The sequence below is a fragment of the Paralichthys olivaceus genome, chromosome 9 (genome assembly GCF_024713975.1).
Source record: "Paralichthys olivaceus isolate ysfri-2021 chromosome 9, ASM2471397v2, whole genome shotgun sequence".
In the NCBI taxonomy this organism is placed as follows: domain Eukaryota; kingdom Metazoa; phylum Chordata; class Actinopteri; order Pleuronectiformes; family Paralichthyidae; genus Paralichthys; species Paralichthys olivaceus.
In genome coordinates this window covers 13,661,619-13,678,297 of record NC_091101.1, presented here as the reverse complement: position 1 = coordinate 13,678,297, position 16,679 = coordinate 13,661,619, and the positions used below count along the sequence as shown (strand labels likewise).

Here is a 16,679-nt window from a genome sequence, read left to right as displayed (position 1 = left end):
TTCTAAACAAACATACATATAATATAGGTGAATTTCAGGGATAGCACAGTTTTAAGTGATCTTTTATTAATCATAAGCCACGAGAAGTCACATTTTGTCTCAAATAACTCATGAGTATTTTCAATCATTCAATATTTATTTGAAAATCCTGAGCACAATATCAAGTTAAAGAGTATTTGCTTGGTTTTGGTCTTTGTCTGGCCAACATGATTGTACTTCAGAGGGAATTATACCCATAGACAAAGAGAAATATCACGTTCTCACAATAGCTGTGAACAATGAACAAGTCACAGAGCAGCATGCAGAGGGGGAGTGTACACATACACATTCATACTCATGGTTATAGGGGGATTTAAGCATATGTACTGGAGCTGAAAATGGCCAATAATATGAGGTCATAGTCAATATTCTTTTCATGAGGCTACTTTTAAAGCACAAATCCTTTTAGCCAGCATACACACGATACAGAGAGGTTTGTAGTTCTTTCCATCACCTACAAAGAATTCTTCACCCCTACATGTTTTCATCACTGACATTTCTTTGTTGGCAATGGGACCAATCCATTTTGTAGCTTTTTTTGGTGGCTATTAAAAAGGCTTCGTCAATACAAATGTACAAAACTTCACTGGAATCAATGCTGTGAACCAAGAACAATTTTAGCAGGTAATACAGACTTTTATGTGCCTGAGAGTGACTTCCATCATGGTGGTGAATGAAAGGACTGGCATATATGTTTATTACAGAACCACTAAATCTGTATAAGTTTGAAAACTAAACATGATGGTGCTCCTTTTACATGGAATGCAATGGCAGCCTTCACTGGTGGTTTGAGCACAACACATGGAAGAATCATCTACTGTCATAATTATTTATTGTACAAATGTCATTTCTTGGACGGCTTCCGTTTGAGACTTAGAGACCTCATGGAGCCAAACATTCTCCTCCCCAAGTCCCTCAGTGACCGAGAGCGCTGGAGGGGCATGCGTGGAGGAGGGGATGGAGAAAAAGAAGGGGAGGAGAGAGGGGAGAGCGAGAGGCAGCTGCCCTCTAGGCTCTGAGAGTGAGACATGTTAAAGAGGCTGGCAGTGGAGGACAGGCGTTTGTCGACATCCTTTGCTCTCAGCAGTCGGATCCCTTCGTCTCTGTTGCCCATTCCCCCTTGCCCCACGTCTAATGACGACACCCAGTGTGGACGCTTCACAGGCTCCTCACCATGATTACGAGGCACCAGCAAACCTTGAGACTCACTCCTGAACAAAGCCCTTCTGGAAAGCCTGAGACTGGAGCTGCATCTCTCCCCATCTTCTTTCCCCCTCTTCTTTGAGAACATAGGTGAGTTGTCTACTTTTGGCCTCTTGTCGTTACTGCTGGATGTAGACTTTGCTTTACGGTTCTCCTTTTTCCAGCTTCCAATGCTGTTCCTCCTCCATCCATAGCCGTATTCAGCTCTGTCCATCTCCTCCCTTTCTTTGTCTGACTCTTTGCCCCAGAGGCGTCCTTCAAAACCCCTCCACAGTTTGTTTGAAGTCTTTCTTGGTGTCTGAGCCACTGTTTGCTCCTTTTCCTCCTCCTCACCCCAAACAGAGCTGTAGTCCTCTCTCTTGGCATAGTTGCTTACTGTGGCTGCCCTGATCAACTTATGAGACGAATGCTTTCCTCTGTAAAGCCCATCTCCCTCTGCCCTCTTCCACCAACCAGTACCTCCACTTCCTCCACCACTATGCCGAAGTGATCCACTTCTCGTTTGAATGCCGCCGTGCTCTGAAGGAGAAGTTCTCGTATTGGTGTGGGGCAGGGAGCACTGGAAGGGTGCATCCCGACGGAAAACAGAGAGAGGGGTGGCACCCAACGGGGAGGGCTGGAGAGGCCGGGGAGGGGAGCGACCCCTGGTAGTGGGGCGGGAGGCAGGGGAGGAGGCTGTGGAAGAGGGAAGGTCAGATGGGGAAGGGATCTGCTGGTAGTGGCAGTGTGAGGAGTAGTGGGGAGAGGGAATGTGGATGGACTGGTAAGGGTGTATGGGGCTGCTAGAGTGTGAGAGAGGAGGGGTGAGACTCGACTGAGACTGAGGTGAATGGGTGACACTGAGGGAGAGCTGTATGGGTCTCTGGGGGTTCGGGTTGGTCAGTCTCGTATAGTCATGCGACTGATCTGCCTGGGACGTCAGGTGAGATTTAGTGTGACTCCTCACTTCTGCAGTATCTGTTTGGAAGCATTCAATATCAAGCTCCACACCTTGTTCCATCAGGCCAACCACCACAGCCCTGGACAGGCCAGAGAGGCGGGAGATCTCTCCCACCATGGGGGAGTCTTCGCTTATCTTGGGACTGGAGCTGGGCTCTTGGATCAAGCTGCTACGCTGAGACCCAGGAGCTGATGCAGCATTTGTACCAAACACTGATGGTCCAGCCTCGGGTGGAGCACCACTGCTCCAGTCTAATGAGCGACAGAAGGATGACGACCCATATCCAGAGCTGGGTCCAGATGCTGAAGTGACCTCCAGGGAGCTGCGGTGACTCAGGCTGCTTGGACAAGTTGAAATGCGGGGGCGAGCTCTAAGTGCTGGGGTGGGTGTAACAGAGGAGAGCGATGAAGTGGAGGCAGTGGAAGCTGTAGTAAAGTCAGCTCTCAAAGCTCCACAACTGCCATTTTTTGAATTGTCCAAGGGTACGCGGCCAGAATTTAAACCGGGGGCCAGGTTCAAGTTAAGGTTGAGATGCAGATTTATATTCAAGTCCTCTCCAGTTGCTGAAGGAAGGTTACCCAGGTTAATTGAGTTCCTGGTGGCCTTTTTCCCAGCAGTGCTGAGGCTCACTCTGGCTGAGTTTCCCAACAGTGACTTACACGGAGTGATGTTGCCCCCTGGGATTGTGGATGTTGTACTGCGGCTATCAAAAGCAGAAAGAGACAGGCTGGAACCATGACTTTTACCAGGAGTGCAAAGGCCTCTGTGCATGGATGGACCAGCGGTGGCAGCTGAAGAGAGATCAGAAGTGGAGGAGGTTACCCGACTGTGGTACTGATGAGCCAGGCGAGAGATGTACTGCTCCAGCTGGGTGACGGAGGCCAGGGTGGCGGGCGGCTGAGGCAGAGCTGGGTCAGTGTTGGACTCCAGTGGTTCATTAAGTTGGGGTACCTCTGCATTCAGAGACGCTGATTGCTCTTGGCTCTGGGAGGTGAAGAGGGGGCTCTGTAGGGCGACAGCATGCAGGGGGCTGGGGTAGGGGTAAACCTCTTTGGTCCGACGGGACACCAGGTCAATGCAGTAACGAGGGTCCAGCTGGGGCTTCAGATGAAGGGAGGAGGCTGAAGAAGAGGAAACAGGGTCAAGAAGTGGGAGGAGGGAAACAATCAAGGAATAGCTTAGTCCTGAGCAGAGGTCAGACAGAAAGCTCAGACCAGTCGCTTCAAGGTCACTTGGTCCTGTAAGAGACAAGAGAAGGACATTGAAGATATTATTTTTATTTTAGATTATCACTCTCTTGATAAATGAACCTAATTGTTTTCCTTGTGTCTGCATGGGTTCTCTGCAGGTTTTCTAGCTTTCTCCCACAGTCCAAAGACAGATTGGGGTTGAGTTAATTGGAGACTATGAATTGACCGTAGGCATGAATGTGAAAGTGGATGGTTGTTTGTCTGTGTGTCAGCCCAACCCCCCACGACCATTACTAAAAAATAAGAGGTGTAGATAATGGATGGATGGGATAAATACATATCCAGCTCCTCCCAGGCATAAGATTTCCAGTGCTTTGAAATGCCTTCAGTTCTTTATGAACCAGCTTCAGTCATGTACTGAAAATTCAAAGGGGATTTAAAAGACGAGGCTAACCTGAGACTGGGGTCACTTCTGTGGGTTCTCCATCTTCCTGGCTGTTTTGCAGAGCAGGCTGCTCCTGCTGCTGCTTCTGCGTGGCACCTTCTGACCACAGGATGTCAGTGTTGTCTGTAGACGGAGGAACCTGCTCCCACAGTGTCAGAGGTCTGGTCTGTGGCACTGGAGGCACTGGTCCTCCCTGAGTGGCATCACTGGACACAGAGTAGCAAGAGTCTGACAGAGAGCTCCCGCTCACTGAATAGAAACCTTGACGAGAGGGAGGAAAATTAATTCAGTGACAACATCCAATAATTTTAAATTTTTATTCCAAACTCCTCATAGAGACTCACGATGTGCTGACCGCTTTGGTTGTTTATTTGCCTTATCATTAATTCTCTTTAAAATGTTTTTAAAGAATCTCTAAATTAGGAACTGTAATCATTCCTTGGTGGATTGCTATTTTTACATGTGGGCTGTTCACATGGGCCTCTGTTGTCAAGGTAACTAAGTTTTACACTGTCTGTTCTGTCAGGTGGGTCTTAACTGAGAGGAATGTTTTCAGTACAGACAGTGTTTAGTTTGGAAGTATATTAAAAGAAATGGGGGAGTTAGCAAGGCCAGTAAAAACTTGCCAAACAATGACATCACCTACAGAAACGAATACTTTACGAACATAAATTCGAGTAGAAGACGCCACAGAACAGGAGCCACTGTTTGACTAACAAGTATAACATATTGGTAGCTCCAAAAATATCAAAAACTGAATTAAAGTTTTATAAGATTTGTAAGAATAACACATTATGAAATATTGCATTTCAGGTTTTTAGGTTTGATTTCTTGATAACTTTTCAGGTAGCCCCTAAAAGAAAATCAAGATAATAAAAATTTAAAAAACAAGGCTTGTACGAGTGCACAGCCGAGAGAGAAATGTCTGTGTTGGGTGTAGAGACATATGGAGCCATGTTACAATGAGACTGGATAAGAGTTTGGCAACACAGGCTGAAAAGTTGACAGCGAGAAAGAAGCTGAATGAGTCAGAGCCAAGTCACAAAGAGTGCAAGTAAACAAAAGTAAAAAGAGAGTGGTTAATGTTTAATGGGACTTCTCTTACACAAGGTGCGTGTGTGTCTCAACAGAAGGTGTCAAACTGTCGGTTATCATGCAGGTCAGGGTTGTTCACCACATGCAGCCCAACATTTTTTGGCCAGTGAACAAACATTTTACCTGAACTAGGTCTGGAGTCACTGTCCAGGTGGACCACACCACTGGGGTCTGGTGTTGGGGGAGAGAGGAGGTCAGAGGGGGCGTCCCAGGACAGAGTTGACCAGCGTGAATTAATTCCCCTCACAGATGAGGAGTGGACTATCCCATCTCCTGAATTACTGCCGCAGTCCTCTGGGCTGCTCTGACAGGGCAATACCGTTATATCAGACAGAGAGGGAGCCTGGGAAAAAAATGTAATACATCATGACTGGGCAACACTGACGGCATTTTATATTACAGTATCTTTCACCAAAATATTCAAATTCTGTGACATGACATCTGAAAAGAAAAAACTATCAAATGAGTTCCGGTGCCATTTAAGATATTAGAGCCATTAAAAAATATTACAGTAACAACATTTTGTCTAATTTATTTTATGTCAGGAATCACCCGCTCTGACACACATTACAGGGCTTCTTGGCCAAAATGAAATTTCATCACTGTGGAAGATGTTCACTTTAATGAGCATATAAATAATCTCATAATGAAAGTGGCTCCACTTGTAACAGTACTTTCCACCTTTTAATTAATCTCATAAAAATCAGGGTCACACACACCCGATGTATCAGCTGTTCAATATCGGTCGATATAAGCGTTTAGAGGCTATACAGGTATCAGTATTTGTTTGACGATATGACTGACTGGTGGATTTTGTTTGCATTTTTCATGACTTTACTTTTTTCTACTACTTTCAAATTCTCTATATTTGTGTTTTCTTTTATTTATAGTTATTTCTAATAAAGTTTGTGGTTAAACTGTAAAACATAAAGCCTCAATTATTTTTCTTTTTCATGATGTTTGCTTATCAATTATCGACAATTTATTATTCTGTCATTTATTACTGTCCAATATTAGTATCAGAATCTGCTTCCAAAAATCAAGCATTGACACATGACCAGTCATTATTGTAGGTAATGTACTGAATATCTGTGGGATAGGTTTGACAATATGTTTAAAATCACTGCCAGAATAGTTTGATAAATGTGTTCAAAACTCACATAATAACTATCTAAATGTTGGAGACCACCATGCTTGTTCCATGTTATCCATGTTATCTTATTGCTGAAAGTCCCTAACTAAAGTCACATGATAACAAATCAAACCATCTCCAAAAGTGAAAGTACTTTTTCTGTAGTGGAAATTCACCCAAAAATAATCAGTATTTTCTAAGTTTTAACTAATGGGTATTAAACAGAAGTAGTAGAGTAAAAGCCACAACATTAAATGCCCGATTACTTTTCACCAAAGACAATAAGGCCACAGCTTCTTGGAACTACAGAGAGACAATTAGACCTGTGTGAAAGGACATGAAGCGTGGTGTGCCCCATGGTATCATTTACCAGACACACACACCGGTGACGTCCCACCACGCTTATCGGAACCGTCAGAAATGAGGCCCCACACATAATAACAACAATTGCTTCATCAGTTGAGCAATGTGCCTCAATTTCCCAGATTAACAAAGGCTTGTTAGAGTAACCCCTCTCCCCACCTCCTCCTCCAGAAATCCTCTAAATCCCCTGACCCACCCCGGCAGGACAGCAAGAGCCCCTGCATTAGACTGATGGCGTGCAGACAACAGAGACACTGTGAGTGGCACTGATCAATCCTCTTGTTACTGCGGAAACAAAACAGGTAGTGACTCACTGCTGGGGGAGAGGAGGGGGATTCAGGGGATAATGGGAGGGAGACAGATGACGTAACAAAGAGCAGCCAGGGCGGCAGAAGGGAAGGGGGAAGGAAGAGAAGTGGGAGGAAGAGTTTTAGACTTTGACTTGTCTCAGGCTTATCTCAGCTCTGGAAGATTAGGAGGCTTCCACTCACTCCTGTACCCTCTTTTCCATTTTTGATTTTCTGTGATGAAGCCACAGTGGGCGACCAAAAACGAGCGCGAGGGACGAAAACAGAGACTGAGAAGTAAGAGTGAGTCACTGACAGAGTAAAGGCGGTGAGGGCTGGGAGGTAGGGAGGGAGGGACATTTGGGTGAGCGGTTGCCGGGTGAGAGAGAAGGGCATCTTGAAGGACCCCCACCTCCCCCACACTCCCCTTGACAAATAATCCCCCTCCCACCACTTCTGTAATATCCTTCGAGCCAGCCGCCCCCTGCTCACCATAGCTACAGCTGCTCGATCTCCAACTCTCGCTCGCTTCTCCTCCCACACAGAACCATCGCAGCACAACAGGCCCGGCAGAAATATTTAACTCATCCTCAGCCTGAACTCGTAACAATCCAGGCTTGTTGTGACTCTCGCTCACATTTGTTTTCTCTTGTCGGTTCTGCTCCAATGAATCCCACTTTTGGCATCCTCTCCCTACTGCCACAAAAGTCTGCATATTTGTCCTTCTAGTTGTGTGGGCCTCAACTTTTGTGTTCCTCATCATTTCTTAAATTATTTTGATTCACAGATATGAACTGACCATTTAAAAAGTCCTTTGAGTTTGCAAATGTCTGGAAGAATTATCTCCCGTCCATTTTTTTCTGACACAAACCTCTACTTCTCTATGATATCTGTAACCGTAATGCACACACTTCACAATAGAGGGTACAATGTTACACAGAGACCAGTGAAAAGAGACTAGTAGCTAGAAAATAGAAGTCGTGGAGTAAAAGTCACAATATGTCCATCTGAAATGTGGAGTAGATGCATACAGCAACAGAAAATTGACTCAACTACAATACCTCAGTAGGCTACTTATGTATAGTAAATTTTCACCACTAACAATAAGGCAACAACTCCTTGGAACTGCAGACACAAAAGATGATTAAATATATGATTTAACCCTTTAAAAAAATCCCTTGAATATGCAAATATCTGCAAAAAATCCCCTTAATCCCCTTTTCTACGTCTGTAAACAGCATTAATGAACACAGCACATTACAGGGTATAATGTTACACACAGACCAGTGCATAACCAAATCATAGGTGGGAGACAGACAGGAAGGTGGGGGTCTGTAATATGATATCCCTTCATGTGAGGGGGAAGCACAGCCTCTCCTTAACAATATGTCCAGAATGTACGTGTCGATTGGATAATAATGAAAGAGTGATGGCGGCTCCACAACACAGCACCTCCGATTAAGGGCGTTATGTCATTACAGCGAGACGAATGGCAGCGGTTGCCATGTTGAGGCAGAATAATTTGGTCAGACAGCGTAGGATGGAGCGAGTGTTTGGTGAGAAGCACTTGCTTGTTCTACACAGCATGGTAGTTATTGTTTCATGCATTATTAATGCGCTATTGAAATTTGAAGACATCAGCCCACTGCGTGCATCTCAAGCTTCATCACCAAGTGGATTGATGCTCTCCACCTCTGCCCAAACATTCAGGTGGATCTTTCAAAGTGTCAATGTTGCAGACTTTTTTTTTCTTTTTTCGGTGAGATCAGAAAGATCCTGAGGCTAAGAAAAAAAAAAACACAGACAAAAGCTTTGTCACTCCACAAGTCAAGGTAATGACTCCCTATGTAAGATGATGCTTCCAAGACTAAACCTAATTTGAAGACAGGCTGCCCTCAGTAAGAACACGCACACGCACACACACGAGATGGAGCAGAGACAAACCTCTACAAAGAAAATTCATTCTCACATTTGAGAGACTAATTAAATGATCTAAATACTCGCCAATTAACTTTCTATCCATCAAACAACTGACTAATTATTGCAGCTTATTACATGTGAATTATTGAAAGCTCTCCTAACTCTAAATTGCCCATAGGCGTCAATGTGACATGAGTGATCAGCTGGTGAACTGTCCATCGTGTACCTTGCCTTTCACCCAATGTCAAATGGGATTTGCTCTGCCCCCCCTCAAAGGATAAGCAGTTTAGAAAATGGATGGATGAGAAGCTCTTCTACTTCTGCCCCTCCTGTCCTCTATGAGTTTTATTCAGTGGGGAGAATTTTTGAACGCTGAGTGGCAGTGATGAATTCACCGACTTGGCCTTGACACGCATTCTGAGGCAAGAAGAGCTCCTGACTAACATGTTACACGCTGAGATTTCAACCCGTCTTTGACTTTTTACAATATATTCTGAATATTTTATTTGGAAATCGGAGCTCGTTCAGACTCCATCCACAAAACTTAAAAGATAGGGTGTGCAAGTTGTTTTTGAAAGATGTTATATCATATTTGTTAAAATTTTCTCCCCTGCCCATGAGTCTAAAAGCTGTAGAGACATACACCACTGAAGCAAAGACGATAGAGGAAGTTAGCGAGTCGGTCGTCTTCTGGCAGTTGTCAGGCAGTGCACGTTCGTGTGTTTTTGGGGCGTAGCTTTGACGAGAGAGCAGATGGGGCTGGGATGTATCGTTTGCATATGTTCAAAGTGTAGCCTGCTCTCACCAGCTTTTCCCTCGTTACCAACCCCAGCTTTAAGTAGTTATAATATATTACATGCAAATTAAATGTGTTTTCTTCCAACAAACAATACTGACGACCTGAAACCTGCACACCTCACAAACGCTGGAAATCATCACAAGGTTGAAACCATAAACAATATATTATAAATTGCATTTTTCCACCACAGATGAAGCCGCACAGCCATAATCTAAATATGGATCAGCACAGTGATAACTTCTTCTCGCTCTCTCTCTCCCTCCCTCCCTCCCTCTGCTGAAAGTTGAATCATATTTCAAGAGTTTAATTCTAAAACAATCTGGTGTTAAAGTAGAATGCATCATGTTATGAGTCACCTAATTCTCAGCTTCTAAAAAAGTTTTCTGAAAGCAGAGCAACCTGCTTTTTAAAGCAGCGTTTAACAAATTTCAGGTTAAATGAATGTGTGTGTGGATGAAACTTTGAATTTTCCACCTCTATGGTCGCAAATAAAAACAACAGATTTCCAACCACTTTCTCATGTTTTCTCTCAAACTGCTGCAGTGGTTTTACCAGATGTGGTCACGTTTGCAACAAGAACAATTTGTGTATTTATTGTTGTTCTGTTTATGTGTTGGCGGAGGCCGGCGCGGGCAGAGGGCAGACTGCCAGCCTAGCTCGGCCGCACCAGCAGCCCTTCAGAGGTGAGAATCAGCAATGCTGCTCGGCCTCTCCACAGGATCTCTCAGCACCACGGGGGGAAACTACAGTGGAGACGTTGGTGGGTGGGCGGTGAGGAAGGCAGCGCGTTGTGAGCTGCACTTCCATGCAGATGCCCTCGCTCAGATGGGACTGCAACTTCTATCCTTGCACCGGTGAACATAGATTTTACTTTTTCATGTTTTCTCTCTAGAGCAGCACACGAAGGAGATGATTTCTTATTGTTGTGTCTAATAAATATACTGTCCTGCAAAAAAGTCCTCAGCTGTGGCGTCGGCTAAAACAGAACATGCATTAATGTGCTGCAGGCTGCTGACTCATACCACTCATTGGTCTCGAGCACACACAGTCACACTGTAATAACACTCTGTGCAAAGTGACCGTGATAGAGTAACTGTTGCTTCATGTGGATGACAATTAAATGTTATTTATGTAGCCAAACATTTATTGCAACACACGAAAAACTCCCAGCACTAGGAGATCATGAACGCAACGTGCCAATCTGGAAACGATCCAGAGATAATCCAAGAGAGACTGATTGAGTAGGAACAACACACACATCACTACAGCTCTCCACGCTGTGTGCAATGCAGAGAAACAAAATGTTTCTGAACCCGCTGCACATCACTGCGTCATTACTTTCCGATCGTGAGTGAGTTTAATGGTGGAAGAGGATCAGTTTCTGCAAGGTGCTGTCCTCAATTGTTTATCTTTTACTGGTCCAGCAGCCCAAAACCAATATTCAGTGTAAAGAAAACATATTATAGCTGTACCAAGTAGTCTCTGCCAACAAAGTCTCTTCAAAGATTCTATTAAATTCTATTTATATAGCACCAAATCAGAGCACACATCATCTCAAGGCACTTTTTCATTGTTGGTCAAAACCTTTAAATATTATAGAGAAACCCAACAGTTCCCACAATGAACAACTAACATCATGAAAGTGGTTTGTATAATCTGGGAACGATCCACAGTTGTGCATCACCTGGAATTTACAGTTCACAGAAAAAAAGAGTGAAGTCCTGCACATATAAGACGTCGCACTACCACGTCAAAATATTTCCAGTGATTTCCCCAAAGGAAAAAGCTGAAGATTTTTAGTTTACCATCACACAGAGAGAGAAAGATACAAATCCTCATATTACAACTATAGAGAACGTTAAGTACTTTGTTGATAAATTAAAGGCTGATGACTAAAACAGTTTTGCTATCCTTCTGTCTAGTGCACCATTGAGGCTTTATTATACATCACCAGTTTTACTTCCACTGATGAGAATATGTTTTAGTTTACATTTGTTGGCAGGATTACGCCTTTAACTACTGGATGTACTTCCACTAAACTTGATGGAAGGATGTGGTATGAGTCGGGGAAGAATCCAATATCTTTTAGTTTGATCCTTGGATCTGGACCAGAGCCCGAGAAGTTTTTTGACATTTTCACCAATTTTCCCACTGAATAATTGATGGAAATCTTATTTCGGGGGACTGATATTTATGAGTGTGTGAAATTTGGTGCAGATCCAAATATGACCGATCTGGATCTAGTGAATCTAAATGTTTCATAAGGGGACTTGGCAGAGGCATGTGCCCCACTGAGCTCAATTTTTCTCAAATCAGTCCTATGCTGTCTTTTCTAAGTTTGCATCTTGTTGACTTTACAGGTTCAATTTGAGTTCACGTTCAGGAATAATGGAGCGGAGCGACTGCAGTCTCTGTCTCCAGGCCTCGGGATGGAACCTTCTCACATCCTGACCTCCTGTATTACATGTCAACCCACATTCCCCACATCCTCATCACAAAGAGACCTGCATATCCATTTCAGGACAAGGCTGGAAAATTGGTTTCTTTTTTCTAGTGAGCCCGAGATCACACATCTAACTAAAGGTCACCCTCACACTGGAGCATCCAGGATTTCACAGAACAGGGATCAAAACTGCACTTTTGGCTTGGGCAATGGGAGCCTAGCTTCACATTCTGAATTCAAACCCGGTGCCAAAGTGACCTTTCCAGCTGATGAGCAGTTTACTGGCCAGAGCCAAACAATGCAGCAGTGTCTGGTTGCTGGGTTGTTGCATTAGTATCTACACTTGATTACAACGCAGGCTGTGTCCCATCACACCCTCTTGTGTAACCTTGAGGCAGGGCGCCGAGCCAGGCAGCCCAGAGCTGGTCCTGGTTCCCTGACCTCAATGACATTTGCTCCATGTGACGGTCACAAGTTACCGCTGTGTGTAATGACCGGGCTGCATGCTCGGATGGTCCCTGGCACCATCTCAATCAATTGGGTATTCAGCTTTGGGCACAGCCATGCGCCACCAGGCAGCGATAAAATCTGTCTACCGAGCCGCAGAGGGACCGGCTTGTTGGCAGATCACCGTCACCCAGGCTTCCATATTTAACAATCTCGTCATGCAGCCTGGAGACCCGGGCTACGAGCTGACAGACGCACGGACTGACCTGTTGCCGGCGGGATGTGGCAGAGCCGTGCTCGGCGTCCGAGGCGGCGCACTCCGGGGCTCCCTCCTCCACCTCCGGCCGTGGCTCCTCATCGTTGGCTGCAACGGCGGCGGAGGCTCGCTCCTCCAAAGCGGCGTCCACCATCTCCAGGTGTTTGCACCTGAGCACCTCCAGCTCCAGTACCCCGGCCAGCGTCGCTTTGAGGCGCTCGCCGATGCGGACGCGCTCGGTGCCTGACCAGAGCGAGTTCACGCAGCTGCGGCGGCCGGCCATCCTCGTCGAGGTGCCGGCAGGCGGAGCGGGGGCGCACCGCTGACCACCGTCCGTGGAAGGGAATGGAGGAGAGCAGTGAACGGGCTAAGGTCCGACCTCAGGTGGAGCAGCACAGGTGCGGAGCAGCAACATGGTGGTCACACAAATTAAAGACATTAGTGAAAACACAGCCCTGACCGTGTGTAACGTGCCATGCAGCCGCGGCTTCACGCAGCCCCGCGGACTCCAACAAGCCTGGAACCGATGAATCCAGCGTGGAGGACTATGAACGAACCGCGGCTCACATCAACCCTGCTCCTCCCGGCTCCTGATGACATCGTCCCGCTAATGTCACTTCCCACTTCTCCGGTCCGGCGGAGGCTCCACGTTGCCGGGCTCAGTGCGCTGCGTCCCCCGGTGCGAGAGAGACAATACCACGGAGCGACTGACGGAGGCGATAACGTTACATGTGGCAGCAGGCGGGGGGAGGAGCCTCAGCTGCGGTCCTGCACGCTGATTGGTCGCGGAAGTTTTTCGAATGGAGGCTCGGGAAGAAAAATCCGTGCTGATCCAGGAACAGAACAAACAGTCCTGATCACAGCAGCAACATTATTATTTCACTAGTCACATCATGTTCACTGTTACTGTTTGTATCAGTCTACTGTCAGTCTGTAATTATATGAGCTTTTATATTATTATGTAAACACAATACATGTTGAGATGATCTCTTATTTCATTTTGATTATTAAAATATTACACATGTACATCAATTGACTGATGTTTGGGTGACGTGTAGTGCTGTTATTTGTTTTTATTATGACGTGTATCTTACATTTCGATGTTTGATTATGATGTGCATTTAATTTATAGTATTAAAGGTGCGGTGTGTAAGATTTAGGTGAAAGGGATCTATTGGCAGAAATTTAATGTAGAATAATCCTCATGATGTTTTCACTAATTCGTTTCATCTAAATTTTTCAAAATTCTTTACCCCAGAAAAGACCCTTTATATTCAAATGCTTATATTAACATCTTTTGAGTTTTTATAACAAATGAAGGCTACCACAGGTTTGAGAGGGGAGGGGTGAGGTGAGGGGTGTTCAGCTGCAACATGCAATTTCAACACTAGATATCACTAAATTCTACACACTGTACCTTTAAGTAAGTTTGTTAAAAGCACTGGCATAACATGTATTATTATTATTATTATATTTTTGTAATTTTTTCACACAGATTCCTTTGGAAAGCACTTTATGCCTAAGTGCTAAAATGACATTTATTATAAAACAGTATAATATAACATAATAGTATGCATAATAGCATAGCATAATATGATAAATAATAATACACTGCTGTATTTACACTGCAGAGTGCCTCGGCCCTAACCACACTGGCGTTTATCGGCAGGTTAGACCTCATGAGAGTGGGTGGAGGTGTCCCGGGAATGATGTCATCCCACTAAACTGCACTAATGAGAACAACAACAGGTTAACCCCGCCCTAAAAGGGATCCTGCAACCTAATCGACTGGCTGAGGGAGACGTCATTCAAACTATAATTGATGAGGTCTAATTAATGAACACAAGTTAAAACCTGTGAGGGTGGAGTATAATTTAACATTTCAGATGTCGATTATACAACATGATCACTTTCATACATCAGATATGAAATAACAAACTTTTTCCATTTTCATTAAAATGTTCAGCTTTGTTAGAATTTGCATCATTATTATGTTTTCATAGTTTCATAGAACATCTAAACATTTCTTCCACCACTACATTCAGGGAAAGTGTGTCTGTGGTAATGAGTTTATAAAGTGACCAGTGGCATCATAATTAGGGAGAGTTCCTTCAGGATATCATATATGATATATTATTTGACTTATACTGATGCAGGCCATAGAATCCTTAATGAGGAGGCTGCACTTCTAATCAAATAATAATAAAACAAACCTCTTGTCACAAAATCATATTTATCATTAGTAACCTGACATGAGTCTCTTCTGCAGGAAATCTATGTCAAACATGTTTAACTTTAGTTTACATTGTGTTTGAAGTTATGGTGGATCGAATCACCACAAAACTATGCCTGACACACAGTAGATCTTGGGTGTGTATTGTTATTTATACACTAGGTGGACTGGTTGTTCTGAAGGTGATTTATTAAGCTACCATGTATATTCTGTTGTGTGCACCAGACTGTGAGATGACAGGAAACACACAGTGAAAGGAATGCAGACATGCAGTGATGGAAGTACAAACAAATACACAAAAATGTACAAAAGTAAAAGTATCACATAAAAATTTCAACTCAAGTGAAAGCAAGTACTTGCTTTTAAATATACTTACAGTATTAAAAGTAAAAGTATTTGCCAGGTGCAGTGTTTTTGTGACTGCAACTATATCATTAACTTAGCATATTTTGTTTGAAACCAGAACAACACAGACTCTGTCATATTCTAAAGAATTCTACAGATGATGCTATTGCGAACACAAAAGTGTTGGAAGTGTAGAAAAAATACAGATATTTGCTGATATATGTTGTGGGCAACAAATACCCCAAAAATAAATCTGCTATAAGCCAAGTGGAAAAACATGAAAGTTTTATTTAAATACAGTAACTAAGTAAATATGAACTACTTTATATTACATCCCACCAGCCCAGACACCATCTTTTATCTTTAATGAGATTCAACTTCTTTACACAACTTTAAATCTTAATTATTTCCAACAAGACACTGATTTATTTTTTTAGATATAAGCTATATCCATAGACTGTATATAAAAAGGCTATATCCTGAAAGTTTTAAAGGCCATGGATTATACCCCCCTCTGTATGATGAGAAAATATCAGCAAGACTAATTCACAGAGAGGCTACAAGAAGAAATAATATATGACTGATGATAGAATACTGTACTGAACATGTGCAGTGAACCTTGGTGCTGCCTTTCCTCCAGTAGAGGGCGATCTTCACCCACAACATAGTTTCTGTGCCCCCCCCCCTGAGCCTCTGGATGAGGGTGGGTCCCAAACCATAGACTGTAAACTATAAACTGCAAACTATAAACTATAAACTATAAGTACAAACTGACTGTAAGACCTAACCTCCGCAGGCAGATCAGAGCCTTTCATATCATATAGTTTAATACCATTCAGTTCAATGACACCTTTATATAATCATAACCATAAACACCTCTCTAAGCTGTATGTTCCTAATAAACTGGCAGCTGCAGCTCACATATAGAAGCATCATGGCACCTTCAGACAAAAACAGGAAGAGATAGTGAAACAGTGACTCAGGAGAACTTCCGGTGGTTGATTAGTTGGACAGAAAACACTGCCGTATATATACAACATCCAGGACATGATTTTTATTGAGTACAAGAACAGCTTTCTCAACCACAGCATATCAAAATCAGCAAGATCAGCGTCAATTCAAAAACCAATAACTAGAAATGGTTAAAAAATGTGTGGGTATCTATATTTGAATATCTGGTGTTCTTAATTAAAGACCACTCGTATTTTAAGGTGCAAATTTAGTAAATTACAAAAACCTGAAGCTCTGTTTAGGATTTTACTGTAGAAACAAGTTCTGTGTTGTATATGAAGGCCTCACTTCATTCTCTTCACATGCTGGATAGGGTTTATAATTGGCTGCTTAGATTCATTATTAAAAACTAAATACAGTGTGAGTTTAGAAAGGAAAAGCATGTTTTACTGATAACATTAGCAATGGTGTGTGTGAGTTTGCCAGGAAGCCATGACACTGTGACAGTGAAGAAGCATAAACACATGATGGTTACACATGTATGTAAAGAATATTATACCATATTTTGAAATTTTAAAAAGAATCACTGAA

General features: G+C 43.5%; 1 protein-coding gene across 2 annotated transcripts; it reads right to left on the bottom strand.

The window, feature by feature from the left end:
• Positions 1-45: 45 nt before the first annotated feature.
• LOC109627217 (uncharacterized) lies at positions 46-13,368 on the bottom strand. Of its 2 annotated transcripts, none has more exons than XM_020083665.2 (4): positions 12,570-13,368; positions 5,036-5,255; positions 3,827-4,078; positions 46-3,420 (listed from the first exon to the last, which is right to left on the bottom strand). In XM_020083665.2, the coding sequence occupies exons 1-4, from the start codon at positions 12,840-12,842 to the stop codon at positions 884-886; spliced, it is 3,282 nt and encodes a 1,093-aa protein (XP_019939224.2). In that variant the 5' UTR covers positions 12,843-13,368; the 3' UTR covers positions 46-883. The 2 variants fall into 2 exon arrangements, with proteins under 2 accessions (XP_019939224.2, XP_019939232.2); XM_020083673.2 differs by having other exon boundaries at positions 46-3,303.
• Between the last annotated feature and the right edge of the window lie 3,311 nt (positions 13,369-16,679).